This window comes from Azolla caroliniana, unplaced genomic scaffold (genome assembly GCF_043228905.1).
Source record: "Azolla caroliniana isolate FFs.n. ecotype wild unplaced genomic scaffold, voAzoCaro1.0.p SCAF_1, whole genome shotgun sequence".
NCBI classification, from domain to species: Eukaryota; Viridiplantae; Streptophyta; class Polypodiopsida; order Salviniales; family Salviniaceae; genus Azolla; species Azolla caroliniana.
In genome coordinates this window covers 32,752,139-32,776,339 of record NW_028230436.1, presented here as the reverse complement: position 1 = coordinate 32,776,339, position 24,201 = coordinate 32,752,139, and the positions used below count along the sequence as shown (strand labels likewise).

Genomic DNA, 24,201 nt, shown 5'->3' with positions numbered 1-24,201 from the left:
TATTAAAACTTTACACTTCTTATGCACTATGAGGAATTAGGCTTAGAGTTTCCTTGCTTTATTCTCTATTGTTTGCTTGTACGCTTGTAGTGGGTCGATAACCCCTCCAATCCATCTTGCCAACAATAAGGTTGATCTCAATTCTAGATTAGTTAGGATAACAAGAATAAAGTGTGGCAAGGAATGAAATTTCCACCCGTGCCATTGCTACGGATTTAAGACAATGCTCAAAATCTTCAATTCCATTTTGCCTAAATTATTGTAGCAAGCGAACTCCCTTAAAAGACTATAGAAGTGCTTAGAGAGCTTGAGGAGCTCCATAATGATTTTCAAGAGCAAAATGTGATAGATTTAGTTTTGTGGGTCTAGAGGCTATGCCACTCCGATCACATTAGAGATGTGTTTATAGGGCTAATGACTTCATTATAGTGCTCGATGTGATCATATTTTGTAGAAGGCTTAAACATATATGGATTTTTGGCTAGAATCAAGTGTGAATCATCTAGCTTTCAAAAGCTCTTCAACCATGGCTTCTAATTCTGACTTTGAGAAATCTTTTATTGTGTTTATTTCTGCCAACCAGAGTTGAACTTTGTGTGAGAGGTGTCTTTTAGTTAGAATATTGATTATACTTCCTAAATACCTTTCCATAACCTTTATTTTTAACCCTATGTGAGAGATTTCTTTTAGTTAGAGTGTTGATTCCCCTTGCTATCACATTTCTATAATCTTTAGTTCTATTAGGAAATGTTTTCATTCTAGTCAAACGTTCTCTTCTGCATGTTATCTAAATATCTCTCCTTAAAAACATGTGGCATTCATGACTAAGTTCCTCTTGTTCATGGCTCTTTTTCACAAAAATGGGTGGCACTACATGTGAGACCAAGGCATTGTGCATAAATACAAAGTTCATGAGTACCAAGTTCAAAGCACATATTGGCTCTTGAGACATGATTAACGGTGAAGTACACTTCTAAATCTAGTTTCTCATGTATCCTCCAATGTAAGTGGTACTAGTGTAAAGTGGGTAGAGAATCTAGTGAGTTAATAGGTTGGCCTTTATTTAATTCAAATCTAATCGATAGACTACATGGAAACCACCTGTCAATCCATGTCTCTTGCACACAAAACTTGCCTTGCTTAGTTTGAGATTTACTTGCATTAGGGTTTATCGATGCGGTTGGTCAAACCTAGAAGTGGATAATCCATTATTTCTATTTTCTTCAGCCATTGTGGGCAATGTTTTGAATGTGCATACTTTCTTGTCTAATTTCTAAAACAAGTTCAAGGATCTTCTCCATAATATATATTTTGTCAAACTTTAGGCTTAGCTAAAGCTAGGTGAAGTTTTAAGGATATTCAAAATAGATTTCCTATAAACCTATCAAATTTAAACTTCAAAGCTACTGTTTTGATGTTTTGCATGGAGAGAGTGTAGGCAATAAGGTTCACACCAACCATTCTAGACCATGTAAGGATATATGCGAAGATCAATTTTGTTTCTCCATTTTCCCACAACTTGTCATACCTTCGAGATTTGTCACACCAACCATTTGTAGTAAGTTTGCCATACAAATCATCTTCACATTTCAACCATATGAACATTAAGCTTGCCACACATAATTAAGATTCATTCAATATGTGGTGGGTCATAGATCTTGATCTTCCCACTATGTTCTAAATAACGATTTAAGGAGCAATTCCACGTTGGAATCTAGTTAAATCTTATCCACTCCAAGTAAAGATTCTACATTCTCACAAAAGATTAAGTTAATAATTAAAGTGGCCATTCATTTGTGAATAGCTAGGCTTGTCAAATAGAATGCTTCTTGAATTGAACCACTCTTTAAATCAAGATTCAAACCGCAAAAAACGTATCATATGCTTAAATAAAGACATTATTTGAAATTCATGGTAGCAACTATCCATCTAAAATGACAATTTCTATCATTTCTAAGCAAGGTTGTTTGCTCAGGAGAGCAACGCATTTTACAAATTAAAGAGACTCTAAAAGATGACCCACATATATAATAAAATATGTCCATGATTTAAAGATTGATGAAACTTTCACATATAATAAGATTCAAGCATAGTGACCAAATAACTAAATTTACTCTTGGCATATGAAAGTTCACATCGTGTATATATTTTCAAGCCAACAATTGGGCAAAAAACATTGCAACAAATTTTGTCGATGTCTTATAAAACACAATAAGAACATAGCCAACAATGTTTCTTCAAACGACTTGTTGGAAAATGGGAGAACAAACAAACTTAACGACATCACAAAGTGAAAGTTAAATCTATGTATAGATCAACTCTCATGAATTAGAGTACAATAATAGTAAGCAAAACAAAAATGACTCGATCCAAGAACTTCTAGTTTGCCAAAGCTAAATGATCATTTGGACATGAACATCTACCAAAATACCAACTTTATGTATATGATTCATAAGGGAAAGAAGGATTGAAGACCATGTTGGGCATGCTCTTCTTTCCTCTCTAGCCTCTGGGAGATTTTGCCCTTCATCTTGTCCACAAGAGAGGAGTCCACATCTTGTTCGACGTCTTCCACCACAACACGGACACCAGGCACCGAGACATCATCCGAGTCTCTTGATCCAACATCTTCTCTAGCCATATTTTGTTGTTGTAGTTGTTCATGTCCATGATGATGATTATTTTCTCCCTCTAATACCTCATGTTTCCCAATATCTCCATAGCCTACTTTGCCCATCACCTTCTACATGAAAGAAGGCCGCTCATGCTCGACTTCAATACCTTCTTGCACAACTTGAACACGCGGTGGCAAAGGTGTGTCATCATGACCGACCTCTACATCTTTTCTACTCGAACTCCTGGCAATTCCCTCATGATCATGATGATGACGACCCCCTTCGCTTATATCATCTTCTCGTCTCTTCTTTTGCTTCTCTCACTCAACTCCATGGATATTTTCTTGTAGCTTGTCCATTAGTGCTACGAGAAAGACCCTTTTCTTCTTCTTCTTCTTCTTCTTCTATAAGGCAACCATGGCCTTGACAAGTGTCAAACACTACACCAAGTTACCTTCTTAGTACATAGGAAAGGAGTGTGAATCAAATACTTACCATATAACTTTTAACTTAAACTTGATACATACATGTATTCCTCGTCATATGAGATTTTTAATGGTCACCACTTAATGTCATTACCATTTGAAGGGTTGATGTTATTCCTTTTACGTAAAACCTCCATTGTGACCAAGTAAATTTCCTCATTCTAAAGGAAGATATCTATGTCGGTGACAAGACAAGCATCTACAATTATTGGTGCCAAATAAACAATATTTTGTCTTCGTGCTAGGTCATATGGAAGGCTAGATCTCCCAGCAAATGAATAGTTCAAAATTGTGGCGTTGTCTCAACATATCCTTTGTAAGAACATTGATGGCAATTGAATTCCATGCCAGAAAGGGTATGAATAAGCATGTACTTCCCACATATATACATAAAGTTCCTAACCAAATATATGCCTCTACAAGATTTCAAAACCATCAATGTAGCTACACATGTTTGTCCCATAGAAAATTAGAACATAAGGTTTCCATGTCGATCACATTTTGTATGAAGTACTGGCCCAACCTATCAAATGCTCCCTTTACCCTATGTACTTGTTGCCATCATTAATAACATGGAATTATCGTGCCAATTACCTTGTATCATTGAGAGTAGAGACTATTGTTGCTACATATTGTTAAACTATCCCTATACAAATTTGTTGAAATAGTTGGTACCTAAGGTGATAATGTATTTCAGCCTTTTCTTCAACAATATGTGATCTCCATGTATCAATCATAAATACAAAGTATCTATATAATTATTTTCAAGGATGGAATTCAATATAAAATAGACCAACAATGATGCTCATACATATTGTGAAATCTATCACTCCCAATATGAAGGGGTAGAAATATTTGGAGATACTTCACGAAATCCCCTAGACATATGTTTGTTCTTCATGCACTTCTCACTCTAGAAAATTTATTATAGGAGTTATGTGCAAGTGAATACACCAATTATTATGCCTAAGACTCTAATTATGCTTATTATTGTCAAAGTGTTGAACGTCCATATATGGAAATAGAAGGATCAAACTAGTATTGCAAGAATCATACAATAATGCTATCCAAACATGTATTCTCTTCTTCTATTGTCTAAAGGTTTCTTTTAATTAAAACTACATTAGATGTCGATATAATTGTATTCTCATCCCTACACAATTTGACCCATCTAGTATGCTCATCCCATCACATGAATATTTTCAAAGATTCTCTTCATATCTATTGGATTTTGATTCATACTATGCAAGCAAAGCCCATCTACGATAACACAACTAATAATAATGGTCGACCAATTAGCATCCATGTGTGCAAGCCATACATCTCTTTCAAGCACCTCTTTCAACTTGAATTCGTAAACATCTTCATATTCTTCAGTCATTCTCAAGATGGCAAGAAAAGCAACTATCACCCATGCAAATATTTGTTTTGATTAAGTCGTGAGACTGCAACCAAAAATGGTTTTTACTAGGTGGCTTTCCACAAACAAGTAGAGGGAAAAAAACCTTTGCATATGATACAAACGTATATAGCCAATTTACATATTATTACCCAATTTGTCACAAGTAATCTTATACTTCCCATATATCAATCAATCTTCTTTGACAGTCAATAAATGATTTTCTGATGGGCACGAGACATCAGAACAAATGTCAAAAAATATTATTATTTTTTATCTTTTCTCCGCATGTGCACCCCTCAAAGGTGTTTGCTTTTCTTCTATACCTTCTTGCCATTTTGACAAAGTGGAGCTCTTCTAGTAGGCAACCACAAAAGGTTATACATCAAAAGATATACACAATTCCATCCACATTATGGAGAATGTAGGCAAGATGAAGTTTGCCCTCCAAAAGTGAAAAGAAAAAAGAAATGATGAATGGAAAAAATATGTGATTCCACACAAATTTTCAGCCACTCATGCAATAAACTACCTATCGTGACAATTGCTCACATTGCATCCACAAATGCCACGTCTTCTACCAAGGCATTATATTGTGTAAGGATCTACGTTGCTCTTAACAATCTATTCACAATGGAATCCAGAGACTTCAGATGGTTGATGAAAGCTCCTCTTTCGTGTCCAAATCTGATTTCCAAATAATTTGATTGCAGCTGCCCAATATTCGAGACATTGGTGATGCCTATCTAACAATTCTACTGCCTGCAAATTTTTTTATTAATGAAAATTAGTAATATATTTCTTTCTTGAGAACCCTTCTCAACATTTTTGCGATGTTATTCACAAATCTTGAAGCATGTCTTTTGACATCTACCTTCCAGCATAAATCATTTCAAAAAAAGTCATAAAACCCCCTCTTATCTGAAACCTTTTTTTAAATGTACATCACAAAAATAGAGACATTTGTAAACGTGTCTTTTAACGTTTTTCAAGTATAAAGATAATTTCAAAACATGTCTACATGAACATTGAGGATCCTCTATTATTGGCATTTCACAAGGTATATATCTGAAACTAATGTCTACCTGAAAAGCTTTGACTCTTTTAACATTTTTTCAAAGAAAATAACTAAAAATTTGCCAAATACGTCTTTCCATGAGAAACCTCTACTCATGACAATGTATGCATGTCATGAAAAACCTATAGTCTATGAGAAATCACATACAAATTCAAAGCATGCAATGAAAAAAATCTGGCCTCAATAATGTGTATGTACAAATCACAATTTGTGAAACATATCTATCCACAAAAAATTTAGCTTTAAAGATTTTATTGGAACTATTAGAACAAATTATCTACATGAATAAATCCCTGGTGAATTTTCTAGAGCAAATCAAGAATTTCAAAAAATGTCTACATGCGTATCTCGTGCGTGCGTGAATGCGTGTGTGTGTGTATCTCGTGCGTGCGTGAATGCGCGCGCACGCATGTGTGTGTGTGTGTGTGAGAGAGAGAGAGAGAGAGACTTGCCTTAATAATGTGTGGGGATGTAAAACCAAACAATTCATATCCCCGAACTTCATTAGATGGCAACCCCACCTTGCAATGGCCATGACGAAGCTGAATGGCCATATTTACTCTCTTTTGAACCATTTGCCAGCAATTATCAATGTTAGGATGGACAAACACCTCAGTGGGACAATCTTTCATGGAAACCTGAAGTGTGTATAAAATTATATGAATCAATAATGACATTGCAAATAGAGAATCCATACTACATGAATTGGTAATGACATTGGCACATTCAGATATTCCTCGCAGTATTACCTTGAAAAGGGGTTCCTGACCACCATCTAGAATCTCAGATACATATAAACACGGTTGAGACGGATCTAAAATACTTGGAAATGAAACACAACTTTGAAAACCTATACAAAAAAGTAAATCATCACTAATAATTTCCAAAGATGGCCCATTTCAAACACTACCAATAATGAAGAATCACCAACAAGTGTCATACTATACGCCCGCCCTATTGAAACTAGAATCAAAATAATGGAACTTAGCAAAATAAAAACACTACATAATTAACAAATACCAAAGTTGTCCCTTTTAAAACTCTTGAATCATTCTTATACATTCTGAAGTTCAGTCCTTTATTCAGAGAATGCAGATTTATTACCTGCAGGAAAAATTGCATCTTTGTTGCACCAAGCATTTCCTGCCACAATTCTACCAGCATTTAGAAGATCGACTGAATAACGACCTTGCCATTTACTTGATAAGTAGTTACTCTCTTTTGAATTGTTTCTAGGTATGAAAGTAGAAACAAGGGCATCAAAACTCAAGTCACGTTCACTTTGACTTGAAAGACAGGACGCTGAATTATCCACTTGTGAATGTCTGTTATCATTTCCTAGTTGTAGCCATTCACTGTCCAATCCCACATTGTTCATTTGAAAGTTAGTATGCAGTTTCAAGGCCAAATCAGCATGTTCATTCTCCATATGTCTTTGATGCATCAATGTGGTAGACCTTTGATCTGTAGACCCTGCTTGTGACCCCATTGAATGATCATTCTTGTGAATATAAATTCCATCCATGCATCCCAACTGCGAAGTCTTTGGCATATTATTCCAACCAATATTAATGGCACATTGCTTTTTTCTTGATGGTAGCACATTCAAGTCCACTGCAGTAGAATTCTTACAAATAGAATGTGTGTCAGGACAGTTTTCGTTATCACCACATTGTACCATTGTTCTTGATGGTAACATATTCAAATTGATTGTTTTCCAATCCTCACTAACTGAAAGTTTTGTATATGCATTAGTAGAAACAGAATGCCGCTCAGGATAATCTTCATTATCATTACATTGATTCATTGTTCTTGATGGTAGCAGATTCAAGTCCATTGTGGTAGAATCCATGCTAACTCCACCTTTAAGGCATGCAATAGTAGAAATAGAATGCCTATCATGACAATCTTCATCATCACTAAGCACAATCAACTCAGCATGTTCCCTAATCTTTGATGCACTAATGTTCTGAGGAAGTTTCATGTTTTCGTTCAACATTTTGTGCATGAGAGTTGCAGATGATGCAGATAGTCCATTCATAGAATCTATATTTCCATTGTTCTCAGCATGTTTCTCAGAAGTTGCCATTGATGTCTCTACTTCAGAAATGTTTGACAATACATTTTCATTGCAAAGTTCTGCGTGAATATTTCCTTCTAAAGTTGCCACAAAAGTATCTAGCTCAGATAAACTATGGCGATATAATGCATACTTTTTTGTTCCATCGCATGTACAAAGGTCATGCACATGTTCCAAGCATGCGTATATCTCTTGTTGGCATTTGCAACCTATGGCAGAAAGATGCAAGTCATAATGACATAGTGAACACTCTCTTTCATGAACAATATCAAAATCACTCAGCATCTTCTCAACATGCACAAATTTTTCAACCAAAGCTCGTCGTTTATGCTCCAAATCCACGCGATCCTACAGATGAAGAAAGAATCTTGCAAAGTCAAGCCTTCAAAAAATCCAAAAGCAATAAAAATTGGGGAAAAGATGAAAATAACCAACTTTTTGAATATTTACCAGAATACTCTCTATTTTCAGAAACTACCAGAATACCCTACGTAATAGCAAATTTTCAAAGTGCGGAATATTCTGGTAATGTTCGTAAACTGAGGGATTTTCTGGTAAATAGCCAACATGTAGGAAGCATTGATGTGGTTGTATAAAAAAACCAACTAGAAAATTGTTAAATTGTTCAGATACTATACCTTCAAAACCTTGACAAGAACTTCATACTGTGTAAATGATCTTTCCCATGCAGAAAAACTGGCATTGAGTTCTATTTCAGGAAAGTGCTCTGATATTCCTACATATTTCTTTGCAGCAGCAAATAAAAGCTTATCATGGGATATTGAGGTTTTACGCCTCTGTTCTTTGTATAGCTCTACAGCCATCTGCCCATGAGGCAGCCAATCAATGGGTGCAATATTGACAGCTTCAGCACAGTTAAATCCACAGTTAAATCCAGCATGGTAAGCCTTCGGGAATGTTATAACAAATTCTCCTGGCCTTTGCACGGCCCTGTATATGGGAACACCAGCTGCTCTTAATATAGTGGGGGACAATTGTGTTATCTGCCAATCAGGGAGCAAATAGGTTATACTGTACTTTAATAAAAGTTCAAATAAAATTGTTTTATCAAAAATGTTTAAAAAAACATCATTACTAGCTTGGGAAAATCGTTCACGGGATTATCAGAAGTTTTTCTTTTAGAGTTTCTCTAAATTTGCAAGTTTTTCAAGCTTCAAGGGTTACAACGCAATGTGAGTTTCAAATTTGGTAGAGAAAACTTGGGGCCTCTCCAAATACTACACTAATAGACTCTCTTACAATGCAGAAACCAACCAGATTATGTAGTAAGTCTGGTTGCTCCTCGAACAAATCAGGTAAGTGTTTCTTCATTGCCTCCTCCAATTTAGATGCAGCATAACCAGGCACACCATACCACACTTTTGGAGAGCCAAAATGCATAAAATTTGCAGAGTAAAGATGATGATCTTCTACATGCTGCAAATAGTCAAAGAATTCATCAAAATGACGGATATTTTCATGAGGAGCTAACATCAAAATAGCCTAAAGGCTAAATCCGTGCGAGAGAATTTGTTACTCAATAAATTGTTAAGAGCATTATCTTACCCAACAAAAGGATGAAAAGCACATCCCTACATACAACCATGGTTCCAATACTCCAGAAATTTTCCCTTCTTCAAAACTCAATACAGACCCTGGAAGCCGTGCAATGTTGTTCAAGTTCCATCCTGAACTCTCATAAGAGTTTGGCACTATCCCGGGTTTCTTCTTTGGAAACCCACTCCCAAACTCTTCCGTCTCAATATCCGCTCCATATAAAACCTACATGTTAACATTCAGAGAATGTTTTGAACAAATGTTTACCCAAATTTGTGGCATTCTCAGAAATTTTGTTTTTAAGTATAGCGCCATTTTTTTAATTTATCCTTCAAAGTTACTTATTTTTTATTGGTTCAAACTCAATAAGTACCTCGAGCTGTTCAGTTGCATGCTCCACTATTCGCCAATACTCTCCTTCTATGCACTCAATTGACGGTTCATTCTTTGGGATAAAACAAGATGACAGTTCATTTTGGTCTTCTAATCCAAAATACTCTCGTTTAAATTGATCGGCATACTTTTCAAATCCTTGTAGAGTGAATGTTGGTCCAGGTTCAAAGCCAAAATGGCCATCATCATCAGAAGTGTCCTCATGGGTCTCTTTGCACCTTCTGTTGAAAATCAATGATCTTCTACTACTACTGCGACAGCCACGTCGTATCCTCCTACTTCTCTTCTTCTTCTTCTTTTCTTTCTTTACACGTGCCTCCCTAACTTGCAATTTATCTAATCTTTGCACTCTTGTACAGAATTCTGTTGTTTGCCTCTTTTCCACATCATTTAATGAACAAGGAGGGCACCAAGAATGTGGAGGAACAATCCGACAAATGCCATATTGTTCTGCTTCAGCACTTATACTTGCAATATACTTTACAGTATCCGTAAACTCCTATTAAGAGCAATCCATTAGCACATCACATCATACGAGTGCATTTTTACAAACAGGAACCCATATGCCATATCATACAAAAAAACAAATACTAATTACTCAAATGTAATTTGGCATGCATACTTACTGATTCAAGTGGAAAATACACTGGCGCATCCTCAAGTGTTGGCCTACATCCCTCCTCTGGCTTCCATCTTGCAATAACCTAGTTACATGATACAACCACAATTCCTTCAAATTTTCCCTATAAGGTGAAAACTCACATCATTCTGTATTCTCTTTTGAAGTTGTATCATACCTTCTGACAGCCTTCACAAGACGCACAACCCCTAATAACACCAATAGGGAGATCTGATGATAGACAGGTCTACAAAAGCAAGGTACAGTATCAGATCAAATTGGATGATGAAACCCAACCCAATGTGTTTATACAAAGCTATAAAAATTAGACGCACCTTTTCACACTCAGACTCATCTTCTGAAGAACCTGAACTTGATTCGTTGTCATGATAGCTTATCCATCGTTTGCTCCGTGAAGTATGAACAACTTTCCTTTCCTCATCACTAATACAACCAATCTGCCTCTTTGAATGCCTTGGATTAGGAGAGTTACCCAAGGTTGCACCATCCAGGTCTTCGTGCACTCTCTTTAATGTAGAGATGATGGATGGAGACATTCCAACGTTCTTGGTATTTGTCAACATTTCAACTCCATCAAAACACTTTTTGCACAGTACATCCCAAGGCAGCAATTTAGTTATGGTTCATAGCTTTATGTACACTTACAACAGGACAGATAATACATGAAAGGAACATGAAACCCTTGTAAAGAACCTATTTTATGTCTAATTTTATGTATGCTCTAATACAGCTTACATTGATTCCTTCATTATTTAAGCATGTAATAAGAATGAGTCACTATTTCATGAAAAACGTATAGTACAGACTTGAATAAGAGTATTAAAAAAGGAAACGTGGTCACACAAACCTCAATTTCTTACAAGAACATCATATGCTCCTCTCTAACACAAAACTTTATGACAAAATCTAGGAATCTTTAGAAAAAACCACAAGCAAACCAATTACACAAACCCCTTATTTCTCATTCCCACAAACCTCAATTTCTTATAGATCACCATAAACTGCTGTAAAACCAATAAAGACATTAAGAGAACATATGAGAAAGCCTTATAAAAAGCAAACGGATTCCATTTACACAGACCCTAAATTCTTACAAAACAGCGCCTTATATTTCTCGAAAACAAGACAGAACGTATCTCAGAGAGGGCAGAAAATCGAACAGCAAATTCCTAAAAGAAACAAAAGCAAGTTGCAACCCAGTTGCCTAGCCTAGCAAGAAACCAACTAAGTAGAAACCCTAACATGAACCGTGGAAGAACAAAAGAAACCAACTTACAGAAACTCTAATTTAAACACGGCACACTTGTACAAACTATACCTTTATCCACGCAGCAAAAGAAGAAGTATACAAACCGTGATTTGGACAAAAGCATAATACAAGAAACCAACTTACAAATTTCCTAATTTGACAACATAATAAAACAAACCCAATCACACAGAACCATAATTGAACCCAAACCAAAATGAAAGAAACTAAGGTTCCACAAATCCCAATTTAAAATACACTAATTTTACCCACAGAATGGCCAAAGAGCCCCACTTACCCAAAGTTAAATTTGAAATAAACAAAGTCTATTTTAAATCAAAGCATTACAAAAGAAATCTACTTACACACACGGTACTTTGAAACAGAAAAACCCTAATTCGAACCACGGCACCGTAATTTGAACCAAGAAGCATAACAACAGCACGATAACAAACCGTGATTTCAAGAACAGTTGAAGGTCCAAGCAAGATTTGTGCGTACCTGTGGGGTTGTTACAGACCAAGGAATAGCAGATCCAATATGCGTCTTTGTGAAGAAGATGAAGGACAAGGCATAGAATAAAATAATATAACCCAATAATCGATTGATTTAATTCAACAGCAACAAAATAAAAATATAAGAAAAACTAAAATTTCACCGTTTTCTTTTTTCCCTTCTCTTTTTGTTTTGGGTATAAATAGATAGATAGATTTTTATTCTTCTGTTTTGCGTTTTCCTGCTTTTTTGTTTGGTCTTGCGTTTTGCTTTTTGCTTTTTGCTTTTTGCTTTTCAGGAAACCGCTTGGAGAAAGAAAAAAAAACAACTCAGGTGAGTGCAATTTTGTTGTTGTTTTAATGTTTTCCCTTTGCTTTTTGTGGTGGTTTTTCATTTGGTAGGTGGGTTTGGGGAGGAGGGTACATGAAAAGCAAGGAAGATATGATATATATTTGTCACATGTCAAATTTCGGGAAACAATGTTATCAACTAACAGACGAGTAGCTCTTGCTATTGCTCTTTTGTCTCGGACAATTTATGTGGCTTACACCACACACAATCATCAGCCTTCGCCTTCCGATGACACTGCCTGAAGCCCGACCAATGCTTGTTGAATCCCCTTCACGCCTGAAGCCACTTGCCCCCCCCCCCCCGAGTTTTCACACTCTCTTGGCGCTCACTACACCATTAGTTGTTGTAAGCAAATATGGGGTTGTTTTGATCGCCTTATTAGAGCCTGTGGAAGTTGCCTTTATTTAGTCGCTTCCTTTTCTTACATCACGATGTTTTTTGGTCCATTGTTTGTGTGCCTCCACCATTTTTTGCAGGTTTAGAACTTGGCACGATCTGCTTTCAGTTGGATTTGTTGTGGTGCAAAAGCAAGGTCATCACATCCAATGTGGGCCCCGAAAACATATTTTAATAAATATAGAATCTATAAATGCACTTGGTTGTTGTGGTATTAATAGCATTGTCATTAGTTTAGAATGTGCAAGCATGTGGTGATCTCCACCAAAATTGCTGTGTTAGGGGGGAAGAGGTTTGTTATACTCTATATGGACATGGAAGACCATTGTATGGGCCTCAGAGCCTCCTTTTTCTAAAACAAATGTGCACTCTCCATGGATACAAATGAGGAGAAGCTTCTATTTTTAACAATGACCATTGTTTGTGAATAAAGCATGTTAAAACATACATGAAAATAGCCCGACCATATAGTGGTGTGAAAAAAAACATTGAGAACTTATTAGGCAAGAGTACTCATTATTCACATGACATGCAACGAGTCATTTGATCTAGAATGTTTGGGGTGACTCGGAGTTTCAGGGTTAAGGTGAAGCAAAAGCAATGTATTTGCACTCTACTTCAACTAGCACCACATAAAAGATTGTAACTTCGGCAAGCCTTTCATAACTTTCTATGGAAATCAAATTTAATTGATGGCTTGCATCTGCAAACATTGTTTTACCAAGTTTCATCTATCTCTTAAGGGTCTGCCTTAAATATTGAAATTTGCGCAAAATATCATGATTTCTCAATTTAGGACATTCTTTTTGGTTAGGTCATTCTGTCTAGCATCATTGCATGAAAAAAATATTTCATTGAAAACAATGACATCTAAGCATATGTAAACAACACTTAATTGTGAAGAATGACGTCGCTTTTTTTGCAAGTGAAGCATGTTTTATTACAATTACATCCATTTTTTGTTGATGCAACCAATGTATCTTCTTAATAGTTTGTGATTGGGTCATTCTTTTTTGAAGTGCTTTTCTTCACACACAATGTTTCACCAATTGTAGTATAAAATAGAATATATCGAAATCCTTGAAAATGATCAAATGGTCATAATCATTTTCTCCACTTTAGACATACCGTAGTGCCTCAATTTGTTCCATTAACAATCTCTTAAGAGCTATTAGTGAACAAGAAATAAAAATCCCACATAGTTAGATGGAACATGGTCTTATGACAAGGATGCCTAAATTCCACACTCCAACGTGCTATATGGAACATGGTATTGCTAACTAGTGATGGCCTTATCGGCACATGTTTGATGACGTTGCCTTGTCAAGCTACACGTAGTTGATTAAATCTCCTAATATTAATGGGTTGTCACCCGTGAAGTTTGCTTTGAAAAGTTAGAGACAATGTCATGGGTATATACCTGATTTATTCCTTGTACGATGTTATATAATGAACATGGTGATCAATACTTTCCAACAAAAACTAAACAAATATATGTTACAACTTTGTTGGTTGCAAATGTATCGGATTTATATTGTCTTTGTGTGGCTGAGGAATTTGAAATTTTCATGGCTATTCAAGAGTGTTGAGTTAGTCCACAATTAAGTCTTGGAGAATCCTAGTAGTTGTCCATGACTCGATCGAGCAATTTAGTACTGTGAAACCAAGCACTTTCAAAAAAACATAACACTATTTGGCATCTTTGTATTTCAAGTATATATTTGTGTTTCATAACTTGATTCTTATCTTTTGTATATTATGTAAGGTTTATTTGAAGAATTTTACAACTCACTTCAATGTCTAGATGAAAAGACTAACATACTTCAATCTTCAACAAAAATATGAAACAACAATGTTCCACTAAATAAATCTAAGAACCCACCTTCTAACGAGACTATATCATTTCGTGAGCATAATATAATCGAGATGCTTTTGACTGAAAGTGTAGCTATGAATATATTTGAAGGAGACTAATTTGATGACCTCTACCTTTAGAGAGCAACGTAAAGAAAAAGTTAGAAGTGATACAATAACTTAATACATCCATTAGTCAGCTTCTTGATACTAACACATTACCTATTAGACAACAATGTTGAGCAAAATACAAGCATGCCACAAATTTGAAGGTTGTAGTATGCCTATAGGGGTTTTGTCCACGAGGATAACTTCTAATACAAATTTTTCTAAGTTTTTTAATCATATTTTGGCCTATATACAAAATAACAGTTATCATTTTGATAAGTCTTAGATCAAAATATTGGTCATAAAAAATACCTTTAAAAAGTTTTGAAACATCAGTTGACATTGTAGTTTGGATTTTGACATTATTTCTAGCAATATTGTTGTCCTCATCTTTATGGACATTACCCCAATCAGAAACTAAAATTTTGATACCTTGTCTATAATGCAATATTAGTATTACGGCTAAAATCATAAATTAACTTAGATATTTGGGTCGATTTCATTGTCGAATTGTGTTTCCAAACCTATTAATTCGGAACAAACTACTTTTGTCCAAAAGAAGGATACATAAATTAATGCATCCTATACTATTCCTTTATTATTGAATTATTGATAATAAGTTATATATGAATCTAGAAAACTTTCTAGTGCATTATAAATGCAATTGGACAATTTTTGAGTTCATGCTTTCCAGAAAGAAAGCCAAGAAATATTATTTTTTTGCATTCCACTTAAGAAGGGTTCCTGGAAAAATACACATCCACAAGAAAAGTAAGTGTGCCCTTCAACTTCAAGGATTGTTGCTTGGCAGATGCTATCGTGTATTATACGTAACACTATGGAAAGAAATTCGCAACTCGTCTCTTTCAAAGATCGTCAATAGAAATAATTGACATCATAAATTATTCCATTATTTGTAATGCTTTGATTTAACTTCATTCGTAGTCAACTAAGTCTATCGTTTAGGTTCACATAAATTATGCTTATCATGAATGACATAGATTTACTTTCACATCTCACCAAGTGAGTGAAAATTGAAATCACATCAGAAGGGACATAATTTTATTTAGTAATAAATATTTGAGATTCAAAGTAGTTTTTCAATTTAATTCAATTCTATGCTTCATTCTTGGATTGATTGACCTTCTTTTAACCGCCCATCGCATTATGTCATCGGATATAACATCTTATTGAACTTATTAAATAAGTAGAGACATATATTCGCCAACTATGTGACACATTTCTATTTCTTCGATACATTTAAAACAAGAGGTGTGTTGAATAAGAGGTAACATGAGTTGCAAGATGCACACAAAGTGTGTTCTGGAGAGAAGCAAAACCCCATATTTTGAAATGAAAAAAGGGCCTATTCTAGAGACATTTTTAAAGAAGATGATACTTTCAGTCTACTTTGATTGGATAGTTAATTGTGATATCAAAAGAATCTTCCAAGCTATTTGTTTTTCTCGCTTGCATATATATGTATGTATATGATTCATGGCTCGTGAGAGAGCATGGCTTCCGAATCTTTATGCAAACAATAAATGGAAAGACTGTTAAGTTTTAAAACCATAAAATATCTTTAAAATGATCACTGATATTGAAACTTAGATCTATTTCTTTTTCATTTATACATTCATAGAATGATTTCGATAGATTCTTCTACTTGGCAGGCATGTGCCGCTATAATTTTCTACAAAAGGGAAGAACATTTTAGCGGCCACTTAACATACTTATTTTTCCACCTATATCCTTAAATAAGGAGAGGATCATGATCCATGTTGTGATTGTTGTAGCCTAAAGTAATTACTGAACATTCCTACCAACTAAATAAGAAACATCTCCCTTAATGATCGGTAGATTTGGTGGACGGAAGATTTCCTAAGCTTAAAGCTGGTTTTTTTTCAAAAAAAAGGATCGAGTGGGCTTCTTCAGGTGAATTCCTGTGTTTTCCTGAGTTTGTCCATGAGGTTTTGATTCTAGAAAAAGACCAACAGTATGTAAAAAGTTTTTTCAGTTTAGGGTTCTCATCAAATGCAGTTGTTTGCACTTTCATATTGGAAGCTTGTAGTAGCAAAGGGGAGCTATCCACATGGATGAAGACATCCATGAGGAGATTGTCGAGAGAGGCTTCTCAAGGAGTGCATGATCAATCCATGGCTGCAAAACCACAAGAAAGTGCATGATGAACTTGGAGCTCAAAATGTGGTATCTTTGGAATGCACTCATGGCAGGGTACATGCATCCCCAGACATGGCCAAAACTACTTGCATTTTGAAGGCTTGTGGCAATGTGGTAGCTATGGAAAAAGGGGGCAAAACAGAACTCATGATGACATTGCCAGAAGGGGGCTTCCTGAATAAAACTATTCTTCTTGGTAATGTGTCTTCTTGGTGAAAATGTAAGCAAATGTGATGCACTTGCAAAGACTCAAGGAGTATTCAGAAATCCCTATCAGAGATGTCATTGTTTGATCTTCACTTATTGCAGGATTTTCTCACACAAGGTGGGCAAGATCATGAAGTATTTGATGTGCTTTGAAAGGATGCAAAGGAGAGGGATTCCCTCCAAAATTACTGCCACTTTCATTTCTATCTTTGAAGGTTGTGGAAGCATAGGGTTGTTGATCAGTAAAAAGAAATTGACAACAAGATTGTGACAGGAGGCTTACTCCAAATTGGTACCTGCAGGCTACACAATGTTTTGGTGTATATGTATGTACTCTTTGTACTCCAAATGTGGTGACCTCTCAAAGGCAGAAAGCTTTGTATTTGGAACATAATCACTGAAGAGTACTCTCATATTTGGGTAGAGCAAGGTCCATAAGCATTGGATTGTTTGTAAAGGAAACAACATAATGGTCTCCTTTCGAGATGATATCACCTTCATATTGATTCCATGTGCATGTACACCCTCGATCAAGACTTTCCGATATGTGGCATAAATCTTCTCAAATCGTATTTTGGCATGATGAAGCAAAGGCATATGCTATTATTCCAAGCCCAACACGCCCATATACATGCACAATGGTGGTGTTTGGATGCGTAGGCCACTTTGATAAGGCGGTTTTTAAGATCGAATCTTTGCCATCCTCTGGTGCTATCGAGTAGTGCTTGTAAAAACAATGGGAAAGATGTAAACCTAGGGACTTTGTTGTTCAATCAAGTTGTGCAAATGAATATGAAAATTGCCAAGAATTATGTCCAATGCAGCTATTCATACACAAGGATCCTAGAAATAGCGTGTGATGTTGATGTACGTGGTTATGATTGCTCATTATTTGGCAAGGCATTCTCAAAATAGCGAGAATATGAGGAAAACCAATAAGTGTGTTTTTGTATGTTGGCGGTTCATCAATTGACAATATCGATCTTGTTAGTTTGAGGCCTGTCTTTTCTCACACCTTAGAAAGTGAAGGAAGTGTTTTAAGAAGATAATATCTAAATTTCTCTACTAGTTACAACAAGATTTGGAATTTTGGGTACATGCGGCTTCACAAGATGGAAAATGGTCATTCTACCATGATAAACAATGATATTTAAAGACTGCTTTGTTAGTCTAAAGTAAGAGAACATGATTTGATATTGAACGTTGTATGCACCCAACTTGAATCTATTTGTTTGACGTCATAGTCCTTCCATTAATGTTTTGCACGTGTTTCTAGCAAAGTTATGTATACTCCTTATGGTAATGGTTGTGAATCATCAAAGTTGTCAGAGCAATTTGACTTTGTTCTCTCTACTTAATATTTTCAAATTTTAACTGGAAGGCATTGTTCCATGGATGACCAATAATTCTCTTCTATAAACAACCTTCAACATAGTACCTCACATAACTTTGAGCTTATATAGGGACAAGATACTTGAAATTTGGTTATTGTAAAATAAAAAAAGCTTGAACACATCAGATTATCAAAAAAGGATATTTTAGAATGCTCTACATGTAGCATAATGCCAGTGGTCATATGACATGCACACACATTTTCCATATACTATATGCAATGAGAATGTAGAAATTCAACTTTTCATTTACAATGATCTATTGTTGTGAAGTAAAAATTGTAACCCTGAGGATTGAACTCCCATTTAATATTCCATAACATAATAACACTTATAAGAACACAAGCATGCTCTTCTTAGCGGACGTTAAAATGTTGTGCGTTAAACGTTGAAAAAGGTCCTACCGGGATTCGAACCCAGGTCGTTGGATTCAAAGTCCAAAGTGCTAACCACTACACCATAGAACCATCGGATATTTCCTGATTGTGACATATTTGAATCTATATAAATAAATTGAATCAAAGACCTACAGATCAAATTTGATAGTTTATAGTCGCCGATGCTTAATTCTCTCTTCCCCCCCTCTCTCTCTCACACACGCATATTATTTTGATCCGTTCCATTACATAGAACTTTATTCTCTAGTTCCTTGACTATGTCAACAATCTTTGCATTATTGCAACATGATTTGTACATTGCCCACTTTTGTTTAGTGATGAAAGGCTACATTTACCAAATGGCCTAACTTGTTCTAAAATAGACCAAGTGATAGGTTTAATTCTGACTACATGTTTCATCGAACTTCTCTGAATTAAAACATCACAGATTCATTTGATCCATCGAGAGAAGTTGCCATGGATATTTATATACTTGTTGAGATCGTCAACTAGGGATGAGGGGAACTTTTAGAAAGATTTACAATGTATATGATTATATGTAAATGCTCGCAAAACACTACAATCGTGCGAGTACTAAGACTCTTATACAACCTCACAATAGACTTTCTCATAGGATGCAACCTCTCAACCGCACTATGTAATATAACTAATCAATCTACACACTCACACAAACTTTCAATTCCCCTCTCCTTTGTCTTTGGGCCAATTTTGGCCTTAGAAGACATTAATATATCTTTCTTTCTTTCTTTGTACTCCACAATACCATGCCCCAATTTTTTGTGCCGTCTAGAATGGGGAAGATGACATGGATACACTTCTCTTTTATACATAAAAAATGCCGGATGTAATAAGGCAGAGCATAAACATTGTATGTTGGCCCATCATCATTCTTACGAGGCCCATACATTCTATTATAGGAATGGGGAAACATGGATTGAACATGTGACCAAACCCATGTGTCTATTGAGATAGGATTCAATATAATCACGTGGTAATAACTGTAAGCATGGTCTGCACAACTTTGAGAATACATAGCTCCTCCACCTCCACTTGGTAATTGCTACTATGGATATTATTTGTTGGTATGTATATAAGCCAACGTGAATGACTTATGTTCTCAAGTTTGTATCTAGATTCTACCCTCAACGCTGCCAATTGTATATGAGAATCATGTTTTAGGGTCGGTAAGATACAAAAAAAACCAAAATATAAGTATATACCCCTAACAGGGTGATTATTCTTTCATAGGCTTTGTAAGTCTCAAAATATCATGCGATGCCCTTGGCTCTAAACTCACAAGGGAAAATACATGGAGATGGTACACAAAGAAGAAAAGAACATGATATATGTATGTGTGCATGTATGCATACTCGTCTCTAGTATATGTATGTATATGTATGTATGCATCCATGCATGTGCCAAGACACATAGAGCTCCTCTACTGTGGCTTATTGACATACGTCTCGATTGATTGATTAGAGACGGAGAAAGAGACAGAGAGAGATATACATCGATGGAGGAGGATCCATGGAGACGAAGGCTGGATGCTCTTGTCCGACACCTCCATCTCCCACTCTCCGAGCAAGTAAGTTTTCTTCTTCTTCGTCTTCCTCTGTAAAGCAAACCCCCTCGAATCTCCCTGAGCAGGTATGTCTTTATTTATTAAGGTAAACCTCCAAATACCCCTGAGTTTCTATTTATTTCCGAGAATGCCCCCTTGAAGTTTTCATGGCGTCCCCAAAATGCACTTGGTCACCTTCCCTCTCGAGAAATTATACGTGCTAGTTAGTATATGGTCAAGTCATTCCCTTTTCTATTCTCTTTTCCGGGGTTGAGTAGCGATATCCTGAAACATTCCCATGTATCAATCAAAATGGTTTTGTTCTACATTTTTTGAAATTGCACTGAATTTTGTTTTTGCCTTCATCTGGTTGACATTTATTTTCTCATTTGTTCATTTTTACATGTTAGGGGCCCCAATGCTTCCCTTCTCGTTGCTCGTCATCATCACCTTTTGGTGGCCCTGTTGTGATCGGGGCAATGGTGGTTGATATTCATGCTACTCCTAATGCCACGCAACACCTTCAAGCTGCCACAACAACACCTGGAAAAGTAAGTTTCTCATCCTTACACTACTCTATAGTCAACCACGTGAGGTCGAACATCTTTGTGTTTGGAAATGTAGAGGTGGATCTTTTCTATGATCTCATAAAAATCAGAGTTTCAGATAGAGGATATGGTCAGTTAATCTCATTGATGTAAAGGAACTGGTAAATGTTGATCCTGACATATTCACATGCGTGTAAGAAATTATTCAGGAATCAATCAATCCATCCAGGTACCCATTGGGAGAGAAAAATTGTGAACTCCCAATGAAGAATGCTCGTTTACGTTATTCTTATATTTTTGAAAGATTTTTCATTTTTATGATCATAGTTAGAAGTATAATCCACTTTTCAAGATTGTTCTTGTGGATTTAACTTTGCATGAAAGGTTCGGTATGTTAGGGGAGGAGTTGGGAGAAACATCGCAGAATGCATGTGTAAGCTAGGAATGAATCCTTTCCTTATCAGTGTTGTTGGCAAAGATATGGCAGGTAATTTAACATTTTCTTTAAATTTCAAATGTGTACTCTAATGTTCTAGAGAATGTAGAATATACTGACATGAGAAAGGTTCTTTAGGTGATGATTTGCTTACACATTGGCGATCTTTAAGACTTGTAACAGATGGTATGTCTATGATCTTCTCATTGTGTCTTCTAGCTAGATTTGATTGACATCATTATTATAACTTCTTTTTTCATTTGTGTTTACAGGTATTCTTCAGTGCTCTGGAGCATCGACCCCTGTTGTTTCAGCTATTTTTGATGGAAAGGGTGAATTAGCTGGAGCTGTGGCTGATACTCATACTATTGTGAGAATTTGGTGCAAATTTTGCTTCTCAATATGTTTATAGTCTAGTTTGTAACTCTTTGGATGCTTTACAGTCGTTTTAGTATGCTATATTATTTTAGTAAAAAAGGGCTATTTGTTGTCGAATTGCTATTTATTCATGGAGTTGGAAACTTTTGGATATTCTATGACCAAGAGTTTTGGAAGATTCCCTCAAAGGAATTAAGGATTACTATTGGCCTAAATTGTGGAAATATCTTAGCCCAAATTCTATACATATGAAACAACTAGGATTCATAATTATCAATACCTGCCAGTGTGTGTGCACAACCATTTATCTGAGCAAGCCCATCAGGTTCATTGTTCTTTTACCGTGATTATGGTTCCTCATGTCTTCTGAACCTTGCTCTGAACAGGAAAAGTATTTGACTCCAGAATGGATTCGTCAGTTTGAGGGTCACATAAGACGAGCTAGCTTCCTAGTACTCGATGCAAACCTTAGTACAGATGCTCTAGAGGCTGCATGCATATGTAAGGTTTCTCTCCCTTAAGATTTGTGGATATATAATTTTGTGTAAATCTGTATTTTTTTCTGTTGGACATCAAATATTAGAAAGCTGTCATCATTTTGGCTGCAAATATTATTTTCTTAGAACCTTTGCTATTTGCTAATTGCGTCATTATGCAAAACAGAAGGGAAAGCCCCATCATTTTAGCATCTTGTCATTCACTTCACTTCAGCTATCACTTTGTTCAAGAATGTATTCATGTTATTTTATAGATTTCCAGTTCCCACCTACATGTGGCACCTCAACCTAATCACAAGATTGTGTGGATGCATGTATCTAAAAATTCCTCTTATTTTTTCATGTAGTGGCCAAGTCAGCAAATTTGCCTATCTGGTTTGAGCCAGTTTCAGTCTCTAAATCAGTGAGATACAATACTATTTCACGACATGTGAGTTCATCCATAACTGCACATCGCCTATTTTTACTGTTAGCAGAGATTACTTACCCTCAGCTGGGGATATGCATTCTAAATAAGTTTCTAAGTGATGAGTCAACTATATGTTCTGGAAAATGCGAACCCTTGTTTCTTATTTTCTGTTATTTCTTTTACAGTTAATGTACGTGTCACCCAATGAGGCAGAGGTTGTGGCAATGGCAATGGGTGCTGATTACAATCCTGATGATGTTTTGAACCAAACCAATGTCGACAATGATCCTCATTCACTCATTCATCGTCTTCAGCCATTTATCCTTAAACTACTTCAAAGAGGTATCATCTATGTGGTGTTGACTCTTGGAGAGCATGGTGTCGTGCTTTGCTCTAAGAAATAATGGCATATTGATAAAGAAGGGGAAAAAATGAGAGGAGATGCAATTCAATCAAATAATCTGTGTTATTTGCATTTCCCTGCATTGCAAGCATCGATTGTGAGTCTTTCAGGAGCAGGGGATTGCTTTGTAGCGGGTACACTAACCGCTCTGTCCTTGCATAAAAGAATGGCTTCAAGCATTGCATTTGGAATTGCGGTGGCTAGACAAGCCATTCAATCCGAGCTCAACGTCCCTTCAGATCTACTACGTCAAGAAGACTTGCGAGGTAAATATGACAGCTTAACTAGGGTAAATATTATTCTTACCCTGGTAATTGTTAGACCGTATCTAGATGACTAGTAGACCTTGACCAGGTGAGGTGAATGTTGACTAGGTGAATACTTTATCATAGCTAGGTAAATATGAGACCATGAAAAGGTAAATGTTAGACAAAGTGAATGTTGGACCTTAGCTAGGGGAATGTGAGACCTTAAACTAGATGTATATTTGACCTTCACCGGGTAAACGTTATGATCGGCTCATAAAAAATGTTTGAAGTATTTTAGTGATTCCTTTGGTTAGTTATGGATGACCTTGTGGTTGTTATTTGCAGTTGATGCACAACATGTACTGGCTTCAATGAAGGAGTTGAAATTTGACAAAACATTAACATTTCCTAGCTCATAACATTATGGCACTTGAGTTCCTTCTTCTAGGATCTTGCTAAGTTGTATTCTATCACAATTGAAAATTTTCATTGAAATCTTATTCCCTATTTTTCTATCATCATATGCCATGAATGAGGCCTAAAACTAGCGCAAAGCAGCCATTTAGAGCGCACGTACTTTCCTCTTGAAATGTGATGTAGGTTAAAGAATGTAGAAATTACAATGTTGAAAGTGAACTATTTAACTATTTATAGGAAATCAAAATTGATGCTAGGATCTTCAATCTTAATATATGGCGATTTTTATGAAGTCGTCACATTTTGTTTCAAAAGCATTTGTTTTAAAAACATCTCTTGTGCTAAAAATAGATACCTTTGTTTGACAATTGCACTATTGCTCCCATATGACTTGGCTAACAGTCTTTGTGATGTAAGATCTTATGACATT

The 24,201-nt window shown here is 35.9% G+C and overlaps 2 protein-coding genes and 1 non-coding gene across 4 annotated transcripts; 1 reads left to right on the top strand and 2 right to left on the bottom strand.

Annotated features, from left to right (window-relative positions):
* Positions 1 to 4,629: 4,629 nt before the first annotated feature.
* On the bottom strand, positions 4,630 to 12,112 carry LOC147869859 (lysine-specific demethylase JMJ18-like). Of its 2 annotated transcripts, XM_087333969.1 has the most exons (12): positions 11,995 to 12,112; positions 10,562 to 10,828; positions 10,405 to 10,473; positions 10,234 to 10,311; positions 9,588 to 10,106; positions 9,224 to 9,439; positions 8,933 to 9,094; positions 8,296 to 8,661; positions 6,682 to 8,005; positions 6,327 to 6,427; positions 6,026 to 6,215; positions 4,630 to 5,257 (listed from the first exon to the last, which is right to left on the bottom strand). In XM_087333969.1, the coding sequence occupies exons 2-12, from the start codon at positions 10,808 to 10,810 to the stop codon at positions 5,124 to 5,126; spliced, it is 3,408 nt and encodes a 1,135-aa protein (XP_087190095.1). In that variant the 5' UTR covers positions 10,811 to 10,828; positions 11,995 to 12,112; the 3' UTR covers positions 4,630 to 5,123. The 2 variants fall into 2 exon arrangements, with proteins under 2 accessions (XP_087190095.1, XP_087190103.1); XM_087333977.1 differs by lacking the exons at positions 4,630 to 5,257; positions 6,327 to 6,427 and having other exon boundaries at positions 6,038 to 6,215.
* Positions 12,113 to 18,871: 6,759 nt separating this feature from the next.
* TRNAQ-UUG (transfer RNA glutamine (anticodon UUG)) lies at positions 18,872 to 18,943 on the bottom strand. Its single transcript has one exon. It is a non-coding gene; the product is annotated as a tRNA-Gln (tRNA).
* Positions 18,944 to 20,326: 1,383 nt separating this feature from the next.
* Positions 20,327 to 23,983, top strand: LOC147869857 (pfkB-like carbohydrate kinase family protein). The gene is given in 9 exon segments (XM_087333956.1): positions 20,327 to 20,459; positions 20,846 to 20,986; positions 21,368 to 21,470; positions 21,558 to 21,605; positions 21,692 to 21,789; positions 22,184 to 22,298; positions 22,642 to 22,724; positions 22,889 to 23,372; positions 23,700 to 23,983. Coding segments are annotated over 9 exon segments (1,218 nt in total). The 5' UTR covers positions 20,327 to 20,387; the 3' UTR covers positions 23,774 to 23,983.
* The last annotated feature ends 218 nt before the right edge of the window (positions 23,984 to 24,201 follow it).

Excerpts from the sequence above, each read along its gene's own strand:
- LOC147869859 (XM_087333969.1), bottom strand. The coding sequence starts at position 10,810 with ATGTTGACAAATACCAAGAACGTTGGAATGTCTCCATCCATCATCTCT. Across the intron at positions 9,440-9,587 it reads ATGCAACTGAACAGCTCGAG|GTTTTATATGGAGCGGATAT; the intron begins GTACTTATTGAG and ends GTTAACATGTAG. Across the intron at positions 5,258-6,025 it reads CCCACACATTATTAAGGCAA|TAGAATTGTTAGATAGGCAT; the intron begins GTCTCTCTCTCT and ends ATTTGCAGGCAG.